The sequence below is a fragment of the Sciurus carolinensis genome, chromosome 13 (genome assembly GCF_902686445.1).
Source record: "Sciurus carolinensis chromosome 13, mSciCar1.2, whole genome shotgun sequence".
Classification (NCBI taxonomy): domain Eukaryota; kingdom Metazoa; phylum Chordata; class Mammalia; order Rodentia; family Sciuridae; genus Sciurus; species Sciurus carolinensis.
Window position 1 is genome coordinate 79,376,307 of NC_062225.1, and position 19,264 is coordinate 79,395,570.

Sequence of the window (19,264 nt, forward strand, 5' to 3'; positions counted from 1 at the left end):
ACGTGAGCGGCCCAGTCCGGTGACAAAGACAACGTGGCAGGACAACAACGTTCAGAAAGGCCCTTCGCGCACACTTTCTGCCATCCATTCCATCGCATTTCTCTCTCCTCTCATTAGATGCTTCCTGCCGGTCCCATCTCAGGGATGCGAACTACCAGGATACTATCGACCTAAACTATCGTAGACTCACAAGCCAGCTTGTCCTTGCCGACCGAATGCCGCTAAGGAGAGTTGTACTTCTTATTGGGCGTGAGGTCCTGTCAATCTCCAAGTTTTCCCCAATCAGAGACTCGGTTGATACAGCTTCCCGTTCCTCATTGGCTTACGTGCAGCGGAAGGTGGAAGAACAGCCGATAAGCCGAGGTCGCGCGAGAGTGGCACTCAGCGTTCAGTGCGCAGGCGCGAAAGACCTGGCAGGGGCCCGGACCGGGGGCGGGCTTGAAGACGCGTCGTTTGGCTTTGGAGACTGGGACAGAGCTGCCTCGGTTCAACCGCTGGGCGGAAAGCTTTTGTCAGGGACTGGCCAAGAACGAGGCCCGCGAGATATCCGATGGTGTCCATGACTTTCAAGCGGAGCCGCAGCGACCGGTTCTACAGCACCCGGTGCTGCGGCTGTTGCCATGTCCGCACCGGGACGATCATCCTGGGGACCTGGTATATGGTAAGGGCGGGCGGGCGGGTAGGGCCTCGCCGCCCGGGGGAGTGCGCATGTGCGGGAAGTGGGGGCGCCGGGCCGGGTCGGGAGGGTGGGGCTGGAGAGGGGGTGTTGGGGCGAGCGGGGGTGCTTCCCCCCTTTTTTAATGCTTTAACTCTTAACCGACTCCGGGGACCTTGAGAGAGACTTGTCCCGGAGATAGTTCCGTGGCAAGAAGTTGAGGAAAGTGGGCTTTGGAGTGGCGAGGCCGGGGGGCCGGGCTGCTGGGTTTCGGTGGAGTGGGGCATTGTGTGGGTGCTTCCGCGGACTCAGGCCGTCCCCTCTCCCCCCGCACCCACGGCTCCCTGGGGTTTCCCCCCCGCGAAGAAGCAGTCGTGAACCTCGATGTGTAGACGGGAAAGCGAAAAGTCCAGCCGTAGCCCAGTTTCGTTTGTGCCTGGACCTCGGTGTAGGCAGGAAGGCTTCTGTTGAAGTCTGTGGAGTCTCTTGGCGGCCGCACCAGTTTGCCAGGATTTACAGTTTTTCCCTGGTGCAACCCCCTGCCTGCTTTGCTTATCAGAGCCGCTCTTTTTTTTTTTTTTTAAAGAAGTTTTGAGAGCTTACTGTGTTCTGGCCACCGCATGGAGTCATTTTCTGGTTTGCAAGATCTGCATGATTCTGTCATCTCCAGGCGGGCAGTGTTGTTAAGTGGTTCACTAGTGATACTTTAGTGATTTCTGACCAGTCTTTACAGTGTCCGTTCATATTAAAACTATTTGCCTGTGGCTTCTAAAAATGTGATTGTGTTTAGGTACTTTTAGGTTATTGTGACTTTACTGGCGCTTTGAGGAGCATCGTGTATTGTTAATTCAGCCACTTTCCCTAATGACTGATTTTGTGTGTGGGTGGAGGAAGTGGTATTGGTGATACTGTGCAGTTTCTGATAATTATGTGAACTGCAAAAAAAAAAGGAGAGGTTGATCCCAGACTTTTTTCCTGTACTTACATTCCCACCCAGCGTCTTGAAATCATTAGTAACCGTTTGGGCAAACACCAGATGCAAATCATCTTCAGTCAGGCAGATATTATTTCATGGCCTGCCCTCAGGGGACTAGCTGACCTCCACATCGTTGCTGACTGTCCTGTTATTATTATTATTATTTTTTTACAATCCTCTTTAATGTACTTTAAAAAAGCAATAGCAAAACTTGAATGTATTGGTTTATTTGCTTGTGCTAAGTTTACTTTCATGTTTCTTGTACTTTTGATTTCAGAAAGGTGTGTTATTGGTACTGTATAATTATATCATGTTTTCCTTCAGAAACTGGCTGTTCTATATTTTAACTGGTTTGTAATAGTGGACCTCAAGTAGTTAATGACCGTCAGTTGCATTGTATTTCTAACTTCCTTTTTTGTTTCTTCTTCATTTTGGGAAGGGGCTCAGTCCTTGATTTCTTTTGTTTGTCCTTAGCTGGTTTCCATTCCTGTAAATGAATAATTCAGATCTTTAGTATCCCCTAGTCTCTTACTCAATCCTACCCCCATTACCTCCAGAAGATGATCTGCCCTCCTGTTTAGCTGAGGGGAGTCCAACAGCCTGGGGCTCCGCCTGCAAACTTCCTGTTTCTTCTCAGATCCTTGCCTCCACTCACTGGAACAAAGGACTTCCAACTCCTCAAGAAGAAAATATCCACGGTCCCTATTTCAGCCTTCCAAATGTAATTGGCTGTATTTCTTTCCACTCTTTTCCAGGCATATTTTTTTTACACTGTAGACTTTAGTCTATAAAAATGAAAAGAAGAGCAGGATAAAGTGGAAATTGTAAATAGGAAACTCAAAAGGTAGAGAGTAAAACTTTATTCTTAACAAAATAGGGAGTGAGTTTGAATCTGTCCCCCAATTGAAGATCCTGATATGAAAAATGTGAATATTAATATGAAATATATGAATATTTCTCTTGTCTATGCTTTTTTTCATAATATTTAAAATATGCCATAGCTCTTCTTACTTTGCATGGACTTTTCAGGTTAGAAGAAATTGTAAGCTGCTTAAACCAATTGATTTGTCTTGAAGTGATTAAGAGATTTATTGACCATTTCCAATGTAAAATGTTTGGTAGATACACAGGAGTAAGTCAGAGGAGCCCTGTGTGTCTGTTTTCTTTTATATTCCCGTTATTTGCTGTGTGTTTTCTTGTCTTGAACATGACATTTGCCCTTAAGATGTTTTTATTATTTCAAATCACTTTAGGGCACAGATAAGACAAGAAAACAAAACTTCTAGTATAGTGACAAACAAGAAGGAGATAATGATCAGTCCTGATTAAGGACTGGTAAAGAGCCACTGGTTGTTTAAACAGTATTGCAGGTGATTCTCAAAAGTGTAACACCAATGCCATAGGAATTTAAAGACAATTTCTTCCTATTTGGGGAGACATGTAACACTTAGGGACTCAGATGTAGCCCCATGCCTCTAAACAAAGAGGACTTGTCCAAACTGCATTTTTTTGCCAGATGCTTTACTAAGATGTAGAAATAAGATGGGGTCCAATGAGGTAAGCTGTCACTTCCCTCACTAACAACATTGTCATGGTCCCTTCCTTAACTCCCTAGCTCCATGGTAGCTCTCCCCTCATTCCAGGTAAGGCAGTGTGAGAATATTTATGAATTTCTTTAAGTTACCTGGGCCAAGGCTTCTGAGGTTATGATTCCTTTTGTCCTTTTGGAACTTGAAAGTGCACCCCCCTTCTGCCAGGCCCAAATACTGTCAGTGGCTGTGTCTGACCCAGTATCATTGCTTTCTAACTATGTCTTCTACTAGTGTAGTATTAAGGTGATTATAAAGCTATCTACTAAGGTATTAATCATATGATTTGAATAGTTCTGTGGGACATATGGAAAGCCAGAACCAGTTATGTGTGCCAGACGTATTAGTCCTGAAGTGTTAACCTTCCACATTTTAGATTAAAAGAAGCTTGCCTATCTAAATACCTGGTTAAGAAGACATTTCAGAAAGAGTGCAAGTTTAAATTCTTGCATTTCTAAACTTGTTTTCTCTGTCATTTATTAAGTAAGTTGAAGCCAGATTATATTAAACAAGTTCCTAATGAGATATATAGGCTTAAATTTTTATTGAATGATTTAAAAGGGCTTAAAAGTCAGCTGCAGAATGTTTCCTTCTTTATAGTTGATGGTGTATTACGGGAATATGTTTTGAGCACTTGTAGTAGTTCTAAGTCCTGGAAAGACTTATTATGTTGCAAATTTTTCATGAGCATCTGGACCACAATCCAATGGTAGATTCTTGGGAGAGAAGAAGTGGAGACAGATTTCCTCAAGCAGCGTTCTCTGCAGTCCTCACCCAACTCCTCTAAATACTTGAAGCTAGCGTCTTCCCTTGCACATGCTGTTTTGTGCCTGAGTGCCATTGCACATGCTCTTTCTTCCCCTGAACTGATCTTTCTCAACTCACTTTTTTAAAACTTTAGAAAGTTTTCAGACATGCAAAGAGAGTGAAATAGTACAAAAGTCTTTGTTTACTCATCACCCATCCCAACTATTGACAATATTTGCCCATTCCAGATAACTTTTTAATAGTTAGCTCACATATTTTTATGGCAGAGCTTTCCTTACTTCCTAGCCAGAGGGGATCTGTTTTCCTCATTGTACATTTGGCAAAGTTTCTGTATACCTACTGTATATAATTATTAAACATTAGTATGATTATCTTTTTTCTTATTTTTCTTCTTACATCAGATGCCCTCCAGGGCTAGGGAAGTAGCATGTAGCTCATGGTAGAGCACTTGCCTAATATGGTCATGGTCCTAGGTCCCATTTCCAGCACCACAAGAAAAAAAAAGAAAAAACATAGTCCTTCTTGAAGGGAGGAGGGTGAAAATGTGTATAGTAGCTAACTTATTAATTAGAACATTTGAGGTGCTCATTAGACATTCTTGGAATAAAATGTCTTTGCCAGAAAACAACAGGAAAAACTCAATTTTAACTGCACATAATAGTAAGCAACAGCAATACTTCTTTTCTGTATACATTAAAAAATGTCATCTAAAGATAGTTTTGGTCTCTGTCAAATAGCACTTTTTGCTTGGTTTTGTAGACTGGTTATCCTACTGCCCAGAAGCAGTATATTGTTTTAAATAATAATTTTTTTTAAAAAGTCCCCCATTCTCCAGGATAGATCATATGTTGGACTACAAATCAAGTCTTAACAAATTTTTTAAAAAATCATATCAAATAACTTTTCTATCCACAATGTAATAAGGTTAGAGATAATAACAGGAGGAACAGTGGAAATCAATGAAAATTAAGCACCATTCTCCTGAACAACCAACCAGTGGATCAGTGAGGAAATTAAAACATTTCTTGAAACAAATTAAAATGGAAACTACCAGAACCTATGGGATGCAGCAAAAGCAATGCTGAGAGACATTTATAGCAGTAAATGCTTACATCAAGAAAGTAGGAAAGTCTCAAAAAAGCTAACATTACATCCTAAGGAACTAGAAAAACAAGAACAAACAAAACCCAAAACCAGTAGGAGAGAAATAATAAAGAGAAAAAAAAAATCAATAAAATGAAGAGTTGGTTTTTTTGAAGAGGTACACAAAATTGGCAAAATCCTAGATAGTCTAAGGAAAAAAAGACTCAAATCAGAGATGAAAAGGGAAACTTTACAATTGATATTACAAAAATGCAAAGAATCATAAGAGACTCTTACAACTGTATGCCACTGGAAAACCTAGAAACGAATAAATTCTTGAACATATGATCTACCAAAGTTGAACCATGAAAATAGAAAAACCTGAACAGATGAGTAATGAGATTCGATCAGTAATAAAATGTCTCAACAAAGCCTAGGACCTGTATAGTTTCACCGCTGAATTTTACAGAATGCTTGAAGAATTAATACCATTCTTTGCAAATTATTTTAGAAAATTGGAAAGAAAGGCATTCTTCCAGACTCATTCTACAAGGTCAAAATCACCCTGATATGAAAATGAGAGAGACACACTCATAAAAACTACGTGTCATATTCCTGATAAACATTATTGCAAAAATTCTTCACAAAACACTAGCAAACCAAATTCAGCAGCACATTAAGAGAATTCACTGTGATCAAGTGGGATCATCCTATGGATGCAAGGATGTTAAGTGTGACACATCAACAGAACCCAAGAGGGTGAACAAAGCTGGAGGCAAGACACTTCTCAACTTCAAATATACTTCAAAGCTGTAGTAACCAAAACATTGTGGTACTGGTTTTAAAATAGAAACAGACTGATAGAACAGAATAAAAAATCTAAAATAAACACGCACACATACAGCCAAAAACGATTTTTGACCAATGAGCTAAGAACACACACCTGGATAACACACCCTTCAATTAATGGTGCTAGAAAAATGGCATGTCTGTATGTAAAAGAATGAGACTACACCCCCATCTCTCACCATAAACCAAAAAGAAAAATGCTTAAAATGGATTAGAATTTTAAATGTGAGAAAAGGGGAAACACTGACATTAGTCTGGACAATGTTTTGGACAAGAACACAAACAGGCAACAAAAAGTGGACAAATGGAATTACATCAAATAAACTGTACAGAAGAAGAAATATCAACAGAGTGAAGAGACAACATAGAGAATGGAGAAAATAATTGCAAATTATCTGATTTAATATCCAAAATACATAAGGAACTCAGACAACAGCAAAAACAAATAATCCAACTTTAAAATGGAAAAATGATCCAAATAGGCATTTCTTAGAAGAAGATACAGAAATGACCAACAAATATATGAAGAAATGCTCTTCCTCACAAATTATCAGGGAAACACAAATCAAAATCACAATGAGATTATCAATGGTTCTGATCAGAAATCCCAGCAACTCAGGAGGTGAGGCTAGAGGTCAGCCTGGGTGACTTCATGAAATCCTACCTCAAAATATAAAAGAACTGGGGATGTAGCTCAGTGGCGGAGTGCTTACCTAGCATGTGGTTCAAAAAAAAAAAAAATTAAAAGTAGAACTCCATCATAATCCAGTAATCCCACTAGTAGGTAGTTTTCCAAAAAAAATTAAATCAGTATATCAAAAGAGATAAACTGTAATTCCATGTGTATTATAGCATTATTCACAGTAGCTATCAGCTGAGGTGTCCATTGAATGTATAAAGAAAGTGGGTTTATATCCACAGTGGAATACTGTTCAGCCATAAAAATGAACAAATCCTGTCATTTGCGGCAACATGGATGAAACTGTTCAAGGAAATAAGCCAAGCACAGAAAGACAAATACCACATGATTGTACTCATGTGGAATCTAAAACAGCTGAGCTCATAGAACTAGTGAGCAGAATAGTGATTACTAGAGACTATGGAAGGGAGTTGGAGAGAAACAGCTGGGTAGGAGTAAGTGTTGGTATCCTTTTGCACAGAAGGTGATTATAGCTGTCAGTATTGCATTGCATAATTCAAAATAAAGAGGATTTTGGATGTTATCATAAGGAAATGATAAATATGATCTTATGTATCTTAAGTTCATAGATACACTATATAAAATGGACCAAAATGTCACACTGTACTCCATAAAGATACAATTATTACTGTCATTAAAGAAAATTTAGAAAATACAGCAAACAACCCCTTCTCCCAGGCGTCAAAGTCCCTAAAGAATTCTGAGATGGGTGTAAGCAAAGAGGTGTTACTCTCCTGAGTCTGAGTGCCTACATGATTTGATACTGTTCCTTTGAATAAGTCATATTTGACACATCTGTCTTTTGTTTGTTTACTCGAAGGATTGAATTTAAAGTGGGGTCCTACATTCAGCAATGTGTCCATGACCTGTGTTGTTAATGAGTGCTGCCTGCCCTATCTCTCCATACTGTAGAATTTAGAAGTTAAACCTTTATTAATTTCATTTGTATCTTTCTTTGCTGAATATAGTCAAAGGGGAAAAATAAATCAGGAGTAAATATTTTGGAATAATTTATACATAGTCGTAGGGTGTTTCAGAAATTTTTTTATTGTAGGACTGTAGTTAATTGTATGTATTTTTTGAAATATTGAACATGGAACTTAGTAGAAATGTCAGCTGAAATCAAAGTAAATTGCTAGGGCAGTGGTGAGTCTCTTTAAGATTATACGGTGAGTTTTCCAGACTGATACCTTAAAATGAAAGTTGAGGCTTCAATGAAATAATCTTATGGAATGTAATTAACTCAAGGAAAATCTGAAAACTTGTTTGAGCTTAATGAAATTGCACTTAAATTTATTTTGCCATTTTCTAATCCTGATTATTGATTAGACCTATGGTTTATTTTAATATTCAAAGGTGTGACCCACAATGAAGTGAAATTCGAAGTTAATAGTAATATTAATAATATTCGAAGTTAATAGCAGTGGAAGAATCTGTGACTTATCCATAGAAGAGAAGAGGTTTTTTTTTGTTGTTTTTTTTTTTTTGTTTGTTTTTTGTTTTTCAGTATTGGGAATTGAACCCTGGGGTGCTCTGTCACATAAGCTACATCCCTACCCTTTTTTTAAAATTTTATTTTGAGACAGGATCTACGTTGCCCAGACTGGCTCAAACTTGGGATCCTTCTGCCTCATCCTCCTAAGTAGCTGGAATTATAGATGTATACCACTGCACTTGGCTGAAAAAAGATTTTTAAAATAAGCCCCATAAGTGATAAGAATATTTAATAGTTAAAGCTTCTATGTATTCTTGGCATTTTCTTCAGTTAGAAACTGAATTTGCATGTTTTTCCTCACATCAGAGTATCTTTCTGTGCAGAACTTTTTAACTGCACAAAATTGTTTTCTGTACACAGAATAACATTTCAGTTGATACATTTGAATGTTCAGTAATTAATTCATCTATTACATTAACTTATTTAAATATCACATACACTGGCCAAAACCTTTTTGCAACAAAAGTAGGTAACCAAAAAATTATTCTTCACCTTGGGAGCTACCTTGCAAATATGATGTCCCTTGCAAGTGTTCTTAAGTTGAAGGGTAAAGTGCCTTGCTCAAAGGCACTGAACATATTTATTTTAAAATTTTCAAGGGGCTGGGGAGATAGCTCAGTCGGTAGAGTGCTTGCCTTGTAAGCACAAGGCCCTGGGTTCGATCTCCAGCACCCAAAAAAAATAAATAAATAAATAAAAATTTCAAGTAAAAACATTTTACAGTCTGAGATGATGGTTTCTTTTGGAAAGACCTTGAACAGGAAGGAGTGTCATGGGAATGGTTAGAAGTAACCCTGTAGTGCAGAGAAGCAGGTGTTTTAAAAACCAGTTTCAAATCATGCTTCTTTCCTTAGCTAATTGAACTTAACATAAGTTTCTTTAGCTTTACTCGGTCTTGGTTTCCATATCTGCAAATGAACTTTAGTAGTATTTACTAAATAAGTAAGGTTATATGTGTAAATAGACTGGTCATAGAATAGATCCTTAATAAATACTGGTTAATTCTGAATTTGATTATGTGATATTGTCACATCTCCTGACCTAAAGATGAAGCTTGATCTGCTTGACCAAAGAATGTATGTCAAATGACTTGATCTGGTAAAAAGAAAACATATTTCTTGTGTTTTATGTGTCATTCAGGGTGGAAAGGAGAAAAGTACATAATTGAGTTTGTTTAAAATACTGTCAGTGGGACTCTGATATACCTTGAAAGTATCAAATGTTCATATGTTCACTAAGGAGAGAAGGGCAAATCCTGTGAACTTTAGATAGGGAAGGCTAACTCTTATCCTCATAGGATTTCTATATTGAATCATTAGCAAGACTGTTTCTGAGCTCTTAAAGGCAGAACAGATCATATATTTATTTATTTATTTATTTATTTATTTATTTATTTATTTATTTTTTGTGGTGCTGGGGATCGAACCCAGGGCCTTGTACTTGCTAGGCAAACTCTCTACCAACTGAGCTATCTCCCCAGCCCCTCAGATCAAATATTTAAATGCAGAAAGCTGAGAAATGTAGAATGTCAAAATCTAAATCCAAAAAATCATGATGGGCAAGAATGTAATAAGATGAAATTCAGTTACAAATACATTAAGACCTGCGCTTGGGTCTCTGAATCCAATTGTACATACAAGTTATAACTGGTAGCTTAGCAGGATCAAGTGGGGAAAAAAATTAGGTGTTTTAGGGAGTGAACTCTTATGTGATATTCAGAAAATCTATAAAACCAGTGCAGTGGCAGGTTGCATTAACTGAAATTTGTTAGCTGGAATGGAGAGCCGAGGCCTTGTGTTCTGATCATGCTGATCTTAGCTCATTTTGATAGTGTGTGCATCAGACTAGAGCTTATGAAAAGAGGAGTGCAAAAGAGAAATAGCGCAGTAGCTGGAAAACATGCTAGGTAGAGGAATGGTTAAAGGACCTAAGTGTTTGTTCTAGTAAAGACAGGATTTGGAGGTGCACTTACTTAGAAGGGAGCACATAGACTCAAACTGTAGAATTAAGACCAGTAGGTGAAAGTTAAGTGGCAGAGTGAAAGCCTTGGAAAGCCTTTTAAGCATTTGGGTGTGGCTCCAGCGGAAATGAGCTTTCATCAGTGGGTAGGGATGCTGTGGAGGGGTTTCAGGCATACGAATGAATTGTAGCTTCTTCAGACATAGAGATTATGAGGTTCATATGTGAATAAGTTTGTGCTTCTGAACATGAACAGTTTGTAATAATTCCCTAGTTTTAATTTTTGTGCAGTTTTTTTCTGATGTATTGGTATTAACACAGGATTTAGTGCCTTATCTGTGAAATAGTTAATATTAAATTTATACCTGATAGTTTACTTTTAAAATATTTTCATAGGAGTAATTGTGTACCCTTTATCTCGGATTGGTCCCTACCATTTTATATCTTTGTTACTTCAAGTAAAACAATTTAAATAAGGGACAACACCTAGAAATTTTGCTAAAGACTTTTTTGATATTAATGTAATTGATGAAATGTTATCTCTCACAGGTGGTAAACCTGTTGATGGCAATTTTGCTGACTGTAGAGGTGACTCATCCAAACTCAATGCCAGCAGTCAACATTCAGTATGAAGTCATTGGTAATTACTATTCATCTGAAAGAATGGCCGGTAGGTGTTTAGTTGAAAACAAAAATATTCTCTTCTAATTTTACATGTATAAAACCAGTTTAATTTGTATGCTATTTAAAGGAAGATTGATTAAATTATGCTTCAAAGGGTTAAATAAGTTGCATAATAAGGGGTAACGGAAGCTCAATGATATTTAAACTACTTATTGAGACTGAAGTATTTTGGTGAGTTTTTCAAAGATTTTTGGTGTAAGCAGAAAATGTAATGGACTGCTACATTTTTGAGAAATGTGTAGTTGTGTACGTTGTCAGGGGGATGAGGGAAATAAAAGTGAAATGTAAACCTTTGAGGGCTAGCCAACAAGTGTAGTTCGTGTGGGAGATTTGCCCATGGAGCAAATAGACTATTACAAAATACATAAAATACAAATTATTTGAATATTTGGTGATATATTTTTCGGGGTCATAATTCTATATATAGTATAATTTATATGGAGTGATAATTAACACTGAGATAAATAGTATAACCCCAGAACATCCATATAATTGCCTTGTAAGCCTGTTTATTCTCTCATAGCAGTAATTTTTTTTTATCATTTAGTACAGAGCCATTTGTGGCACATACCGGTAACCCCAGCAACTCAGAAGGCTGAGGCAGGAGGATTCTAAGTTTGAGGCTAGCCTCAGCAACTTAGTGAGACCCTGTCTCAAAATAAAAAGTATAAGAAAAGACTAGGATGTAGCTCAGTAGTAAAGTGCCCTTGGATTCAATCCCCAGGACCAAAAATAAAAATAAAATACAGGTACAGAAAAATTCTAGAGATTTTATGTTATTATAAATCATGTGATAAATTTAATATTGGAATAGAAAATTATGCCTCAGATTTTTCAGCATTTATTTTATTTCATTTCAGAATACTATTCCGAGTTTACATGTGTATGTTACATTTATATTATAGGATCTTAATTCTCAGATTTTTAGCTTTATTAGCTTTTAATGTGAAGTTGTGAGCTGTGTAATATTTGTGCCCTTCAGTGATCCATTGATGAAGGTTTGTATTTGTTTAGTTGTTAATTCAAATAATTATCGCTCACAGGGCTAACTTCATTTTCCAGGAGACAAGAAGAATTTCGTGACTGTCATGCATAGTAGTACAAAAACAGCTAACAGTTGTTTATGTTTTTTGGAAGTGATTTTTAAGAAATGATTTTTAAATGGTTTTTAAAAAGTGATTCTTCTTAGATTAATTTTTTGTGTTTTCACTGTGATAGGAGAAGTAACAAGAACATATTATAAATAGTCCTTTTTGGCATTTTTTTCCCCCTCAGTAATCTGTTTTTATTTGAAAACCCAAAAAGAACAGTAAATAAAAATTTTAGCTATTACTTTTTGGTAATTTCAAAATTTTACTGTAGGCCATAAAATCTTAATTAACCTGTTAATGTCAGCATATACCCTGGCATGTATATTTCTTCTAAAAATGAGGCATAGAAAAAGGATTTAATGGTTATTGAGATTCTTACTGGGCTGTAACTGTAAAGTCATGAGTTCAGTGCATATTGCGTGAATATTTTAACTGCTATAAAGAAAATGAGATGCATTCATTATTAAATTTTTGTTAATTATAATTGTACTTTTTTAGTCAGCTTTTCACTATTGTGACTAAAGGATCTGACCAGAACAACTGTAGAGGAGGAAAGTTTATTTGAGGGCTCTTGGTTTCAGAGGTCTTAGTCCATAGAAGGCTGGCTCCATTCCTTGGGGCTTCAGGCTGAACATCTGAACATCATGGCAAGAGTATACGGCAGAGGGAAGCAACTCACATCAGCAGCTTACATCGTGGTGGTCAGGAAGCAGAGAGAGAGACTCCACTTGCCAGATACAAATATATGCGTCAAAGCCACCATGCTCCAGTTCCCACTTCCTCCTGCCACCCCCTACCACTTCAGTTACCACTCAGTTACCTCTCAGTTAATCCCTATCAGAGGATTAACTCTCTGGTTAAGACACTCACCAGTCATTTCTCCTCTGAACTTTCTTGCATTGTCTCACACATGAGCTTTTAGGGGATATCACATGTAAACCATAACAGTACTAAAGCCTTATTTTTGAGAGAATATAAAAATATGTAGTTCTTAGTTGTATGATAAGTTTTTGTTTCTTTGGAAGTTGACTTTCCCACAAACCCAGTTAATTGCTGATCATTGACCTGATGGCCAGTTTTAAATAATGATTTTTGTGATTATTTCTACTCAGCTAAAGAGGATGTGGCAGTCAGTATACACAAACCACTTCCACAGCATGCATAAGCTCTTTTTTAAATATGCATCTAGCCTCATTTACTTTTACTTTGGAAATGTGTTAGCCCAGGGAGACCCTGGAAGAGGTTCCTGAACGTCATGGTGGCTGGAATCCTGCAACTTTTGTCTCCCGCTTTTGTTTGCTTTGTTCATTCACAAGTTCTGGAGTGTCTGTCGTTTCAGGCAGTATATGCCTTTCCTACCTGCCACTCAGGCACTGTTTAGTTACTTCTACTTCCAGTGGAAGATTCTGAACTTCACTTATTGTTTCACAACTTCAGAAATCAAAATAAGCGTGCAGTTTCCCATAACAGATTCATAAAAATGGGTTATTTGAATTCTAAACTTTGAACTTTTATAATACCTATATCCTGTTTAACTTCATAATTTGTTTATGTCTGAATTCTTATAAATAGCATTCTGTATCCCACAACAGGAAGGTCCTTTAAATCCTTAATATTTAGCTATTCAATATTCTCCAAGAATAAATAAGAGGACTGATTATTTAATGCCAAATACTGAGGATGTTTGTACTGCTCAGTGGTAAGATTACATAAAAGTGTATCCAGTGGTGTGAAAATTTAGCAATAATTTTAATCATCATTACTAATGTCCTCCAATTTCTTTGTATCTGTCCATAGTCACAAAATCAACTATAGATTTGTGCCCCGCCCCCCAAAAAAAGTCAAGTGTGGTTTGAGTACTTTATAAAAAAATAGGTTGTAAAAATAGAAAAAATAATAAACATAGGTTAATGGAGGATTGGATCAATCTGAGAAAGAATTGAGGCACAAAGAAGAAAACAGATCTGTGTGAAATGGAGAAGCCAGAATGCAGGAGCAATGAGTTTAAATGTTTGGAATGTTAGTATAGGGTGGAGGAGATTAATGGAAAATTTGAATTTCAGGTTGTATTTCATCTGAGGCAAGAAGTAGCATCTATACTTTTCTGTGTAATACATCTGTCTTTTAAGCAAATACCAGGTTTCCCTTCCATTTAAACCCTACTCATCTCACAAGACCAAACTTGTGTCATTTCTTTCATATTTTTTCCTGATTCTCAAGGCCAAGTTCATTGTTTCTGCTTCTGTTACAGCACTTGCCATGTTGGATTGTAATTAACCTGTTTGTACATCTTTAGGCTTGTGGGCTTGTCTTCCTAGCAGAGCATATAGTTCATGTGCCACCCTAAACAAATATTATTAGATTGTTGCAGCAATTTAACAAATAATAGCATTGAATGAATTTCTAAAGATTCATTTCTTAATTCTGAGACTTAAGTATGTTTTGTTGTTTTTGTTGTTTTCCTGTCTTGGATGACCCTTGATCTTTCCATAGTTTACATTTGAACACTTTTGGCTAACTGTAAAATATTTTGTGTTTTGTTCTTTTTGTTGTGTAAGTATCTTAATTTATATCTGTTTTTGTTTTCTTAGATAATGCCTGTGTTCTTTTTGCCGTCTCTGTTCTTATGTTTATCATCAGTTCAATGCTGGTATATGGAGCAATTTCTGTAAGTATGCCATCTTTTCAGCTTTTAGAGTTTGCACTTTACTGAGTCTACTTAGTTATGCCATACATTTGCTAAAATATGTGCTTAATTTCTTCTGCAGTATCAAGTGGGTTGGCTGATTCCATTCTTCTGTTACCGGCTTTTTGACTTTGTTCTCAGTTGCCTGGTTGCTGTCAGTTCTCTCACTTATTTGCCAAGAATCAAAGAATATCTGGATCAATTAGTAAGTGTGTGCTAATTAAATTATATATTTTTTATTTTAAGTAAAATATTTTACTTGATATTCTGAGGCATCCTTAGGTACTGTTTTTAAGTACCCTATGTTTTTTGAAGTATCTTAAAGTAACTACCATGTGAAAACTTAAGATGAAAATATAGTATCTTCTTAAAATTTGTACAGTCCAGTATTGCAAGTTCTTAAAGATGGAGCATGTGGAAGAAGTAGTTCAGTTTTTGTTTTTTAGTATATACTACAGGTTTAAAAATTTGACTGTATTTGGTGCTCATTAAATTATTGGTGTTTTGTCTTTATAGGCATTCGTAGCAAACAGCTGAGTGCCTACTATGTCCTTAGCCCTATGCTAGACACCACTGGTGAATGCTGTGAACACAGAGTTGACTTCCCTCTCTTTAGGGAACATACCATGTATTTGGGGCATTAAGATACATGAATATGTTGTCTGGGATAATGAATTGGAGCTGTCACACAGTCACAATAAGAACAGATTAGTGCCGCACAGTAGGGCAGGGGACACTGAGCTGAAGTGGCCAAGTAGGGCTTCCTGAAAGAGTTTCGAGAGAAGGTATGGAGTCCAGAGAGATGATGAAAATGTTCTAGAGAAATGAGAGTCCTTGAGGCGAGAAGGAACATGATCTGGTCAAGGAACTGAGAGATGGCTATGGTGGCCAGCACACAGATGGCAGGTGAGAAAGCAGCAGTTGATGAGGCTGGAGACAGGTTGTTAGGGATAGGGCCTGTTGGCTTGATCACCTGTAGTTAAAGGCTTCATAAGAACTGTTCTCTGATCGTGTCATCTCTGGCTGAAAAATCTCAAATGGTGGCCCTGTCTTCTGTGTCTAACATCCTTAGCGGAGCATTCTCCCCTGCACTGGCTACATTCAGTATATGCAAAGGTACAGAATGAATTTGCTCTTCCTTTTACAGATCCCACCATTTCCCCCACTCTATTAGATTCACTTAATCCCATGTACTTCCTCTGTTGGCTAATGTATAAATCCTAACTTCTTTTCTAGTGCCTTTTCCCCAAAACTTACCTCATTGCTTTGCTCATAGCCAGGGTTGAGTGTTTAAATGAAGATAGCTGATTCTTCTCAGTAGAACCTAGGATGCCTATAGTAAATTGTATGGTCGTGCCTGGCTCTTTTTGCCTATCTATCTGATGAAGAGTTGAGACAAACAGCTAGCTTTCAGAAAAATTATTTTCTCCAGAACTAACTGACCCATGGAGTTAGGTAGATGTCAGTACCTCCTGATCTACTGACCTAAGGGACAAATCCTGGGTTCCATATAGGAGGTTGTGTTTTGCCAAAGACTGGCAAGGTGGAAAATAGTAGAAAATAAGGAGAAAATAAGCTCAGTTGGACTCCTTAAGGGATATTCTGGATATTTAAACAAGTGTATTTTAAGTGATTAATGATATTGAGTCTTAAAAGCACTTTGAATTAAAGCTTATTTATAAAGTTTTATTAGACTATTACTTCTGACTTTGGTGCCTTTTTTATTTTATTTTATATATTTTTTATTTTTGTATGGGGGACTGAACCTAGCACTAAGCCACATCCTCAGCCCTTTTTTTATATTTTTTTTTATTTAGAGACAGGGTCTCTAAATTGCTTAGCATGCACTACCATGCCCAGCTTTTGTTTGGATTCTTAAAATGATCCCTAGGTTATTACAGATTCCAAGTGCTATGACTAAATTGTAAATTGCATGTATATGTTTATGTTTTTAATAGCCTGATTTTCCCTACAAAGATGACCTCCTTGCATTGGACTCCAGCTGCCTGCTATTCATTGTTCTTGTGTTCTTTGTGGTATTTATCATTTTTAAGGTAAGTTGCTAAATCTCTGGGCAACTGGTGAGACTTAACACTGTCTTTCAAACCTTTTCACTGCCTTATCTCTTCCCAGGTCACAGTAGATTGAGGACTTACGGTGACTGTGTTTATAAGTAGTAGAGGTAGCCTCCAGGGGTATTCTCTGTCTTGTTGCCAGGGAATGGTTGAAAGTGTCAGGATCTTTCCACAAGTGAAGGAACCTCTCTTACATTTTTGAAAGTGGTTCGTGATTTGTATTGGAATTCTGTTACAATTCAGAACCCCAGAATTTCTTTTGCAACACAGTGATTAACAGACTTGAGTTGAAACCCCAACTCTAGTTTCTTTGGGAAACTTCTGACATTTAAATGAGAACCAGGAGTTGAAAAGGGCCTGTGTCCTATGCTAGGTCCTGACAGGTGTTCCCTTTTCAGAGAACATGGGGGGAAAGTGTTGGAAGTCACCTGCATTTTAGAATAGGTAGTCTGTTGAGTTTCTGTCATCTGTAAATTTCATTTCTATCTTTTCAGGCTTATCTAATTAACTGCGTTTGGAACTGCTACAAATATATTAACAACAGAAACGTGCCAGAGATTGCCGTGTACCCTGCCTTTGAAGCACCTCCACAGGTTAACCGCTATTTCTTGTGTTAAAATATTGCTGGCCATTATTAATTGTTCCAAGAGAACATGGAGTTTGACCTTCTTTTCTGTGCCATAACTCTGGTTTGGGGCATGAAATATTAAATTCCATAGGATTCAGCTTTTCCTACACAGGCTAGAAAGTCTCTATACTGCCCATTATATCCATTTGGCTGTTAAGTTTATTCATTAGTGGTCCCCAAGAGTATTGTTTGTGGGAGACATAAGATAGGAAACAGCTATGCTAAGTTGTTTAGCCTGTGGGAATTCTGTGGATGGATATATAGAGTACTAGTAACTGAAATTTACGTTGTTTTAAAAAAAAACAAAACCACATGATCCAAAGGAAGGGCTGATCTGCGTGTGCAGAGATGGCTGTGATGGGTTCTGTGGGTCTGTTGAGGAGGCCTGTGTTTCGGAGCCCTCGAATTGCTGCTATACTATCTTCCCAGGTGTTCAACATAAGGTTAGAGAGCCACCCTGGAGGACGTGGTAGAAGTTCATGCTTTTTTGACTCCAAACAGATTCTGATGGAACAGACTCCAGCATCTTAGAGGCTTCCTGTAGTGTGGTTCAGTGGGGCGCTGTCACCCCAATCCTCAGTTCCTGAGGTGTCATCGGCACTGATACTTCATTGGAACAAGGGGAGAGCAGGGACAACTAGTGCTTGTCAAGGAATCCTTGTTACCTCAGAGTTAGTCAGAATTAGAGTTAAAATTCTCCTTGTCTCCAGCCTTCCGTCCATGATGTCTAGCAAAGACGGGTCAGATCTCAGTTGCATGGATCTCTGTCCTCAGGAACTGTGGAGCTAATAGTTTCTTCTGCTCTTCTCTGTAGGTTTGTGTATCTTTATTAGGAGATACTCTGAAAGCTGAAAATTATTCCAGAATTTTAAGTCTCATGTTCTTTTCTATCTTTTTAGTATGTTTTGCCAACCTATGAAATGGCAGTGAAGATGCCTGAGAAGGAACCACCACCTCCTTACTTACCTGCCTGAAGACGCTCTGCCTCTGTCAATAAACCCTATACCAGCTTCTTGTCTTGTTTATTTTACAGAATGCTGCACTACAGGGCTCTTCAAACTTGTTTGATATAAAATACATTGTCTTTTGTGTAAGCATTTATTTTCAAACACTAAGGAGCTTTTTGGACATTCATTAAAAGTCTTTTGTTTTTTTAAGTCTATTACAGTTTAATACTTTTCAAAGACAATCTAGATTAAAAACAACAAAGTGCCATTGTATGCCTTTAACTGGGGGTAGGGAGGAAGTATTCTCCACATATTTTCTTTTTTTAACTTTGCACTTTCTTTATATAATGGTTTGTGTCTTGGTTATTTGCTGCCCAGGAAGAGTGAATTCAGTATTCAGGATGAGTGAGTTGGGTATAAGATCTGAAGTTTTCAGCTGTAAAACCAGGAAAAATATATAACATTTGAGTGGACCGTGGAAGATGATGGTTGCATGTTTCTAATTTGTATGTTTCCATCTTTGTGATAAGATGCTTTAATAAATCTCTTAAATATTCATTATTGTCATTTTTCAAAACTTTTTTTTTTTTTGGTAGATAAAGTTCACATTTTCTGTTACAATATACAGTCATACCTCAGCTTAATGACAGGGGTATATTCTGAGAAGTGAGTCAGGAGGCGATTTCCTCACGAGCATCAGAGTGTACTCACAAACCTTGGTGGTAGGTCAGTCACTCAGTATGGCCTCTTGATTACAGTTAAGATACAAAGCTGCTGCAAGTGTGAACTTTTCTTAAGTAGGAATACACTCTAACAAGTGTAGTAAATACATAAACGAGTAATCTAGTCATCATCAAGTGTTAAGTACTGTACATAATTGTGCTGTAGTTTTACATGATTGGCAAAGTGGTAGATTTGTTAACACCAGCATCACTATAGAGTGCCTGCCGCTTTGCACTTGGACATTCCAACAGCTACAGCATGTCACCAGGTGATCATTTTTCACTTCCATTGGAATCTTAGGAGACCACGGTCATACATGTGGTCTGTGCTGGACGGAAACGTGGTGTGTGACTGTA

The 19,264-nt window shown here is 37.6% G+C and overlaps 1 protein-coding gene across 1 annotated transcript; it reads left to right on the forward strand.

Annotated features, from left to right (window-relative positions):
* The first annotated feature begins 404 nt into the window (after positions 1-404).
* On the forward strand, positions 405-18,743 carry Laptm4a (lysosomal protein transmembrane 4 alpha). Its single transcript, XM_047523194.1, has 7 exons — positions 405-661; positions 10,624-10,744; positions 14,441-14,517; positions 14,618-14,740; positions 16,494-16,589; positions 17,105-17,203; positions 18,138-18,743. The coding sequence occupies exons 1-7, from the start codon at positions 551-553 to the stop codon at positions 18,210-18,212; spliced, it is 702 nt and encodes a 233-aa protein (XP_047379150.1). The 5' UTR covers positions 405-550; the 3' UTR covers positions 18,213-18,743.
* The last annotated feature ends 521 nt before the right edge of the window (positions 18,744-19,264 follow it).